Source organism: Petromyzon marinus, chromosome 37 (assembly GCF_048934315.1).
Source record: "Petromyzon marinus isolate PM22_M1 ecotype Great Lakes invasive population chromosome 37, UKy_Petmar_22M1.pri1.0, whole genome shotgun sequence".
In the NCBI taxonomy this organism is placed as follows: Eukaryota; Metazoa; Chordata; class Hyperoartia; order Petromyzontiformes; family Petromyzontidae; genus Petromyzon; species Petromyzon marinus.
In genome coordinates, this window is record NC_133703.1 from 6,787,917 (window position 1) to 6,797,941 (window position 10,025).

The window sequence follows — 10,025 nt, forward strand, 5'->3', positions numbered from 1 at the left end:
TCCAGTTAACCACTCATCCAGTCACCCACTCATTCAGTCACCCACTCATTCAGTCACCCACTCATCCAGTCACCCACTCATTCAGTCACCCACTCAATCACCCTATCACCCACTCATCAAATCAGCCACGCATCCAGTCACCCACTCATCCAGTCATCCATGCAATCACCCTATAACCCACTCATCCAGTCACCCACTCAATCACCCTATCACATACTCATCTAGTCACTAATTAAATCACCCTATCACCCACTCATCCAGTCACCCACTCATCTAGTCACCCACTAATTTAGTCACCCACTCAATCACCCACTCATCTAATCACCCACGCATTCAGTCACCCATGCATCCAGTCACCCACTCATCCGGTCACTGACTCAATCACCCTATCACACACTCCTCCACTCGTTTACTCAAACACTCACCCATTTACTCACCCACCCACTCACCACCATGCAGGTCACCTCACTCTTCTTTTCAGATTTATCAGTTTGCACTGCTCCACTCTGGAATCCACTCCCGGTCTTCCTGTTTTCCCAAACTCTTGCAACAATAAACTTGATCAATTTAAGGAACGCGTTTCTTTGATCTTAATTATCTAATTACTCATTGGACAGTTATGTATTATTATTTTTTATTGTTACTGGCCGTTTGGCGTTTTGTATTGTGTGGGGTTTGCATCGCTGTCAACCCCTCATCAGTGCCTACCTTATTACAGAACAATTCAGACCTTGTTGGTCACCCCGTGCCCCTTATAAGTCCCATGACAAGGGAGAAACACACAAATAAACTTAACAAAAATGTTGCCCGTATTGAAACGGCCGTCTGCCGTATGGACCTGACAACTCACTTTCCCCCAACAGAATACGGGTAAACCGTGTGGGTTGGCGGCTATGGGTTTTGTTGTGTTTGCGAGTCCAAGTTATAGGACTGCACCCTGGGTTGTGCATGGTTCTCATTGGTGGGAGATTCCCTTCGCTGTGTTGCACGCCAGTGGCTGGGGGCTGCCTGGGGCTAGTGACGTGTAAGCCGGTCCCAATGTGCACCGGCAAACATTTACCGCCAGGTGGCCCTAGTGTTTATTGCCCGTCTCCACGTGGATACCTGAAACCCACGTCAATCCACTGCTGGATGAGTCCCGCAATGAAGATACAATCAGTACATCCACTTTGCTTTTGGACACCACCTGTTCCATTGGCGGCCGAATGCGAATCTAAATGTGCATACGTTAGAGACTGGTTAATGCGCATAGAAATCAAACCAATTGACCTACGACATTTGCCCCATCAACTTTTGTAGAATTTTAGATGTGCATTACAGCTACTTTAGCCGGATGGTTGTGGTGGCTTTGTATGCCTGTAATCCACGACTACGTGGAGGTGAGGGTTGGTGGATCACAAAAATGTTGCGACAACTCCCACCCCTTGGTCGTCAAGGAGGTAGAGAAGGCGGTGTCGAATAATGTGGACTCCGCCTGTTCCATCTGTAGATTTGTGATAGAGCGTTGGCCCCCCATTTGCTTGGATTTCTCCAGGTGCTCCGATTTCCTCCCACATGTAAACACTCATTAATCTTGATTTGAAGCTTTCGTGACTGCAGGAATCCTTACTCTTTGGTTCTTTCGGTAAAGTCACGTAGGTAGAAAAAATAATAATGGATCACGACGTTTCGATCGCCACACAAGCAATCTCACTGAGTCTCAAGACTCTTGTTCAGGAGGGGCCTGACAACTTTTCGCAGGAGTAATTTGGATGTTTGGCTAGTACCAGTTACATTGTATGTTGTTGTTGTTTTGCTGTGGGAGTAAACCCATACAGAGAAAGGGACCAGAATGAGGAAAGCGAAGCCAGGCAGTCCTTCAGAAGATGTCATGCACGGGCGTGACCACTGCACCACCCTGCCGCCCAAACAAATGTAATTTAAATAATGTACAATACTGGCAAATAAACCCTATTAGTATCAACTGAATTTGTGGACAATGTGGCACGTGTATAGCTGCATCGGTGTTTCTAAAAGTCGTGTTCAAATTGCTTATTAAAAATATTATAAAGAACAGGTTTCTCACCTCTGGTTTCATTTGACTTACCGGTTGTCCTCATTATGTGTGTCACAGGTAATATGGCAAGGAAAATATTATGCAGCACGAGTTGTAGGATTAGGGCAATTATCGTGACACACGTGACCCCCTCTACACAAGTAACAGCTGAGAGTCAATGCTGGGATGTTTTGCGATTGGTGCAAGCGACACATCATTGTGTTTTGATGTTGAGCTGTTAAAATTGCACTGTTGTGAGGTGAGGTCAAGGCAGATAACTGCTTCCAGCGGTGTCAAGATCAGCATTTTGAAGAGGCTCGCGGAGGATGATACTGGGCACTGGGGTGCAGTCTCCCTCCATGAACAACAGAGGGCAGAGGAGCGACGCTCACAACAATAATTGGCGGAGCGCCGGGCGTATAAAAGACAAAGTTGGAAGAAAGTTTATCTCGGGGAGGTAACCCACAACACCTGGGTCTGTCCCGCGTGTTCACACGATAACGCGTTTTCACTACGTTGAGATTTATAAGGGCACGGGGTGACCAATAAAGTATGAATTGGTCTGTGATAAGCTCGGCCCTGATAAGGGGTTGACAGATATGAAATAATCGAGCAGACAGACACGGGCCTGACTTCATCCACAGATGCCTTGTTGAGTCTCTAATTTTTAGGATTCTGCTTGGGATGTCTTGCCAATTCCTCAGCAAATAATGTGTACGTGTGAGTAACCAGACCTACCTGAGATCTCACGCCTCGTAGAAAGCCAAAATAAATATCGTACGTTTATAGATTGCTCGGTAACCTCCGTTCCATGCTGCCATCGACTGACCAAGAATGTGGCCTGTAGATGCTGCCATCTGCTGGCCACTGATGTAGATGGCAGCATGTAATGTGGTGAATTGCGGTCGTTGAGATGAGTTTTGATTGGTGAGATGAGTGAGGTTGGTGCTGTGGATGAGATGGGTGCAGTCAGTCTGGTGACTGTGTGGTTGGTGTGGTGAATGTAGTGGGTGGTGTGGTGAATGTAGTGGTTGGTGTGGTGAATGTAGTGGTTGGTGTAGTGAATGTAGTGGGTTGTGTGGTGAATGTAGTGGTTGGTGTGGTGAATGTAGTGGTTGGTGTGGTGAATGTAGTGGTTGGTGTGGTGAATGTAGTGGTTGGTGTGGTGAATGTAGTGGTTGGTGTGGTGAATGTAGTGGTTGGTGTGGTGAATGTAGTGGGTGAGATGAGTGTAGTAGGTGTGATGAGTGCCATTTGTGCGGTGAGTGGAGTTGGTGTTTGGTGAGTGAGGTGAGTGTGGTGTGATTGGTGAGGTGTAATTGGGGTGGTGAGGTGGGTGAGGTGTCATTGGTGAGGTAAAGTTGGTGAGTGTATCAGCGAGCACCTGGAGGATTCTCCTCCACGGTCGCCTTTGTCTCCCCCAGTAGCGGTGTTCACTCCACTCCTCACCAGGAACTCATCTGAGGCTGAGTCGACCTCACACTCTCTCACTGTCTCACAACAACAACAACAACCGCCATTCGCCACTAAGTGGCGGTGACGTCACCACGACGCTTGTGCCAGGCCATGTGCACCTTGAGGCCACGTGAAGTGTCGAACGCCCGCTGGCAGGAGGTCACGGGGCAGATCCAGGTGGTGCCACGGGTCGACTGACTGAGATGACTGAGATGACTGGCTGATGCACCACCTGTGCCCCCTGCTCACACTCACGCACGCGCACTCACTCACAAGCGCGAGTTCGCGTTTTCAGGCGATATAAAATAATTTATATTTCATGCCAGTTGGTTCTGAAGGGCGGCTGTTTGTAATTTGGGCGTTCGTAAGTCGAGGACTGTCTGTAAATAAAGATTCCGATTGTGGGGCTTTCACCGTGGGATGAGCTTGGCCCGATCCGCAGGGGCGTGGCTTGCACGACAGTGGGCGGGGCATAGCCGCGACGGGCGTGGCTTATCCAGGAAGTGGAGACCGCGAACGCCGGACTGCAAGCCAGAGGGAAGCGCGCTCCTTTTAAAGTTAACAACAACATTGTTAAATGTAAGTAGCGCCTCTCTACTTTATTATTGTTTTATTTGTTTAATACATTACTTGTGGTGCCGTGAGTCGAGTGAAATCAGTCAATAACCTTGCTAGACATGGTTAATCTTTTAATAAGGGGCGCCGCGGTGTCGAGATGTTAACTACCTCGCTAGGCCTACAGCAGCGTGGAGGTTCCATCGAGACCCTGACGCCTGCTCTGTATTTGTTTATTTTTTTCCCCTGTGGTCGCGTAGATTCTTCTCCTGGTCCTTCGGTTTTCCCCTCCACATTTAGAAACGTGAGTTTAGAGTACTTGACTGCTATAAATGTCCACATGATAAGCCACTTTCGTTGAGCTATCATTTGTGTCCAGGTCGCTTCTGATAAGAGTTATATAGCTCAGTGGGCCTTACCTGGTTAAATTAAAATAGTTTATAGTTTAGTTTATAGTTCATAAGAACTCGTGACAAGGGTCAGTGTCTACTTCAAATATTGTTCAGGCTCTGGAGACCTCCAAAGTTATTCGTGATGTTATACATTTGGTTCGTTTTGAGCATAATCGCGACCTTATATAATTATGACGTGATGCACACGCTGAATATACGCACACAAACATCGTGTACACGTGTGTCGTGCCCTCTATTGTCCACATAGACGGCTTGTGCTGACGAGAGAACGGTCTTAATGTACAATGTCGTGACATGTATCAGCCCTTTGTCGATCCAGCGTTTTGATAGAGGCCTCCCCCACACCATGTCGTTCGTGGGAGTTGTTTAACCATACTTCACCATGCCGGTCAATGCGGGTTTGGTGAAGTGAGGAGGCCCAGAAACTTGTATATGCAGATACGAGTTTGCCTGTGCTTGCATCTGCAGAATTACATTCTCACACATCTTCAAGTATAGTTTAATACTTCTAAAATGCATTAATTATTGAGGATTCCATAAAGTACTGTGGTAAAAAGAAAATAACTTGATTTGAATACTTTGTTGAACAGGGAATGCTTTGAGTTTGTGGGTTGAATCCATTAGTGCGGAGTTGTGTTATTTCCCCATTTGCAAGGTGGGGTCTCTCTGGGTTCCACTCACACAAACATCTCAATGCAATGGGACCTTTCTGAAAATGCAGTACTTAGACTCAATGAAGCTTTCCTGGGTAACTATTTAACATTGTAATAATTAGCATGAGAGATAATGACGTTCACGTATAAGTGCCATTAATAGTACTATACTGTACTTTTATTGAAGACTATTTTACGTAGTTGTTTGTAAAAAAAGTGTCCATTCTCAAAACTTTTTAACTGGCCCTCGTACATAAATGATATTACAATCTTTATGGAGATTGCAAGTCAGAGTGTTGTGAATAGTGGAGTGAACGTGTGGTGCAATCATTATATTGTTGGTGTGTATATACAGAAAGGCCTATTTGGTGGGTAACATTAGGAAAATGGAGGTAGTTGGTCATTGTTGTTTAGAAACAAAATATTATTTGGGTGGATAAGAGGAGTAAAATCGTACATGATAGGAACTGCAATATTGTGGAGTTCTGGTATAATGAGTTGTAGTATATATGAATCTTATGTCACCTTAAGTATGCCTTTGTGAGTACACTCGTGACACGGGTGTCATGCGCGTGACCTTTGTCTTTGTTTCAGATGTGCGAGAGCAACTCCGCTGTGAGTCATGGTGGTGCTGGGAGAATTGCCTTTACCATCGATGGCACTTCATCAGCACCCGTCTCAACCCCACCTCAATCCGGTAGAGTTACAAGACCGAAAAAACTTATCTCTTGTGACGTCTGTGGGAAAAAATTCCAACTGGCATGGTGCCTAGAAGCCCACGTAACAACGCACAAAGAGACCCATGACCAATGGTGCCGCATATGTGGACAAAGGTTTGAACAGCTAGGAAAATTTAAAAGGCATGTGAAGACCCACGAGAAGGATTACGTGATAAAGGGTGCACCAGGCTTGGTGAATAACGGCAGTTTTGCCAATGCGGTGTTGAATCCACCATCGCCCTATGAGATGTGCTCAGTCTGCGGAGTTTTATGTCCTATTGAAATCCTGAAAACTCATGAAAGTCTTCACGCACAGTTCTTGTACAGACCGAAGCCTGAACATGATTACGCTTCGACAAAAGATAGCGGCGTTAAGATAAATGACATGAAATCCAATTTTCCTGAATGCTTTGGCCTAGTTCCACATCAACAAACTGCTTCACCAGTCAGTGAGAATAAACCATACGCTGCTCTCGATCCTATTACGAGCATGAAAGTGTTGATGGCCTTGCAGCAGAAGAAGAAGGAAAAGCGACGTAGACCTAAGTCCATTAAAAGAAAGAAGACCACCACCAGCGTCACCAATTGCAGCAGTAGCAACAGCCAGAATTCGGACATCAAGAGGATGGACTGCACGGAAGCAGGAGGCTGCGTGGAGCGGAACATCCCCAAGGTGGATGAACCCAACCTGGCACCTTTCGGTACGTCCGAGTAATGCACACACTACATTTCATTTGGATGTAATTCATAATTTCACAAATTAGTTAATGTACGCATATGTTGACCATATCTGTATGCCTGCGCTGAGGAGTCTAGAGATCTGATGTGGTGCTGCTCGGATGTTGGGTTAAACCATGAAACTCTGGGTTTCAGTCACCGAGCCATGATTAAACTGGCTTCTCATTGATGGTCTTATCCAGTTACCAAACACTTCTTCCAGCAAACACTTCTGATGTCGCGTGATGTGTAGGAAATTGCAATAACCTCCTAGTGGATAAAAAACGGTCACGAAGGGATGTCATGAGCAGTGCAATGATATCTACTTCCACGAGCTGTTCCCTTACATGAGGTGGTTCACTGCTGTGTGAGAGTTGCACAGGGATACTTCATCTCATGACATGGAGCCAATAGCACCATTGGAAGGAAACTGAGAAAAATACATTGCTTGACAAATTCCAAAAATTATCTATTTCTTAACCGGGGTAAATTTTACTTAAACAAGTGGGTAAATTTAGGGAACATTTTTGAATGTATAGACCGAGTCATTTCCACGATGGGAATTTCCTCTTCATTGTACTCACACCTAACTTCCATGTGTATTTACTCGTTCTATTGCAGGTAATTATTGTGTAATTAATGAGCTGTAATAGAATAATCTGGCTCAACCACCTCAATGTTAATTATAGTTGTTGCTCTGCATCAACATCAACCACACGAAGAAGTGCAAAATGTTGGGGCTTCAAAATAAGCCCCAAAAATGTATTATGATATTTTTCAGGAAATCAGTATCTTGCTTTTCTACTATTTGTACGTATGTTGAACTTCTTTCGTACCATACGTAGCCAACCGTGCTAATCGGAGGTATTTGTTGCTGGCCATTTGGCATTTTGGGCCTTTGGGCCTGTGCTCAGCAACCGTGATTGATAAAACGTCCCATATACATAGTAATGCTATGGCATCCACTGCATGGTGATAAATAAATTATGTATTAGCGCGTGCGTGTGCTCAACGGTGGATGTCTTGTGTTCCAGAGGAAAAGCCCTTCCCGTGCAGTGACTGCTCGTACGGAGCGATGCAGAAGTCGAAGCTCAAGAGACACGTCCTGAGCGTTCACCACGTGCCCTTCGATAGCGCGCTGGACTCCGACTGCCCCAAGAAGAGAAGGCGTCTGGCTGGGTGCCGAGACCACGGCTCAACTCTGGATTTGGAGCGCGCACGATGCTCACGGAGAACTCCCTGATGATTTATTTCATCCTGAGGCTGAGGTACCACGTGTGGGGCGATGAACTCAAGGTTTTGTGCAGCGGACATTTCCATGATGAAATTTCGTCACGTTCACTGCTGCGAGGTTACATCTATTGCCGTATATTTTTAGTCAATTGCTGTATTTTATGGTATACAATATATTTAATAAATTGTCCTAATTTCATAACCCATCAGGTGCAGAAATCAGAGGCGGGGAGGGGGATTATTGAAATTATATAATTGATTAGTAATCATTTAATTAGTATGTTTCCTCTATAAGTAATGATAAATGTGAGATGTCTTCTTGCTCCACGCGTTTGTTCCACTCACGTGGGGTCCGCCGTCCTTGCCACCTTCTCCACACCGCCCCGTCCCGCGCCATCTCTCCCTCCGCTCCTCGGGCCACCACGTTCGACCGCATCACCACATCGCCCCACGTCTTCTTCTTCTGCCTTCATCTCCTCATCTTACAATTACAATTACTTAATAATACGCTTCCAGGCCGCACTAAGCCTGTAGCTGTCAGAGAGGTTAAAATAATACAAATTTTCTCAGTTTCAATGGATTCTCGAATTAGTCTTGACCAGTAATAATGAGTTTTACACAACACTTCATCGTTATCAAAATACATTAAGTGTTCTTGTTGGCAAGCATGTACTGCAACTTCCGACAGTTATGTTTGAGAGTGTTTAATATTTATTTGGTGTTCCTTTAGTCTTACGCTAATGTTACGTCCCATCTGTCCAATATAACATCTGCCACATAAGCCATTAATCCGATACACACCATCCGTTGACAACTTAGGCAATTCATCTTAAGTACAAGATACTATTTTTTGAATTTTGTGTACCGTGCCAAATCTTACTTAGATGTTTAGATTTTTGCTTTTCCAAAACTCGAGCTAATTTCTCAATTACTCCCACGATATATGGTATTTTAATTGTTTAATAACCTGATTCAGCAGTATTGCTGTTCGATCTTGGTTTAGCATTCATTGCTGTTAATTATTTGAGCATTTTCTTTGGTTCTTTCGGTAAAGTCACGTAGAATGAGAATAAAATAATAAATTGATAAAATATCAATTTATTATTTGATAAAATATCAATTTATTATTTTATTCTCATTCTACGTGACTTTACCGAAAGAACCAAAGAAGATGAATCATTGCAGTCACGAAAGCTTTAAATCGATATTTGAGCATTATTGTAGACATTCAATCGTAGCGTTTCTTTGACATGTTCAATCTCTCTCCCCAGACATTCACCATCTGACACTGTTTTAGCCAGATGTATGAGCATCTTGATGAGAGAGGTTTTCTGTACGGGGTGATGATGCGAATCTGCATTCAGATAGGCATCAGTATGCGTTCTCTTTTGGTAAACGCTGTGTGTGTTATTTTACCATTTAGGCCTCGTCCGATAAATCACCTCTCCCAAGGAAATAAGTATTTAGAGGCCACACGGGACCGGGGGGGGGGGGGGGGGAGTTTATCGTTGTGTCTGTTCCTGAGAGCAGATAGCGCGCAATGGAGAGCTTGCTCAGAGCGGAGCTGGGCACGGACTCGGCGAGGACGCTGGGCGCTTCGGCCAGTGGAGGCTGCATCAGCACCGGGCAGAGCTACGAGACGGGGCGCGGACACGTGCTCACCAAGATCAACGCCAAGAGCGGGGCACCCTCCTCTACGCCTCCTCTACGCCTCCTCACCACCTCACCTCCTCTACCCTTCTCCTCGCCTCCTCTACGCCTCCTCACTACGCCACCTCACCACGCCACCTCACCTCCTCACCACGCCACCTCACCTCCTCACGCCACCTCACCTCCTCACCACGCCACCTCACCTCCTCACCACGCCACCTCAACACCTCACCACCTCACCTCCTCTACCCTCCTCTTCGCCTCCTCTACACCACCCTGCATTCTTGCCTCAACCTTCATTCATTCAGCCCTGTCATTAATGTATCACTTTTTTTTACCTGCGACTACTAGCTAATTTGTCAGTTACTCCCACGATATATGGTATTTTAATTATTTAATAACCTGATTCAGCAGTATTACTGTTTGATCTTGGTTTAGCATTCACTGCTCTGTTAATTTGAGCATTATTGTAGACATTCAATCGTAGCGTTTCTTTGACATGTTTAATCTCTCTCCTCAGACTTTGACCATCTGACACTGTTTTAGCCAGATGTATGAGCATCTTGTTGAGAAAGGATTTCTGTTCGGGGTGATG

The 10,025-nt window shown here is 45.3% G+C and overlaps 1 protein-coding gene across 1 annotated transcript; it reads left to right on the top strand.

Moving 5' to 3' along the window:
• Positions 1-5,702: 5,702 nt before the first annotated feature.
• Positions 5,703-8,836, top strand: LOC142930134 (zinc finger protein 217-like). The gene is made up of 2 exons (XM_076072190.1): positions 5,703-6,531; positions 7,582-8,836. Exons 1-2 carry the CDS (start codon positions 5,706-5,708, stop codon positions 7,788-7,790), a joined length of 1,035 nt encoding a protein of 344 aa, XP_075928305.1. The 5' UTR covers positions 5,703-5,705; the 3' UTR covers positions 7,791-8,836.
• Positions 8,837-10,025: the final 1,189 nt, after the last annotated feature.

Bases quoted from the DNA above. Each gene is read 5' to 3' on its own strand.
- LOC142930134 (XM_076072190.1), top strand. From the start codon at position 5,706: ATGTGCGAGAGCAACTCCGCTGTGAGTCATGGTGGTGCTGGGAGAATT. The intron at 6,532-7,581 runs GTACGTCCGAGT...CTTGTGTTCCAG, and splicing joins ACCCAACCTGGCACCTTTCG to AGGAAAAGCCCTTCCCGTGC.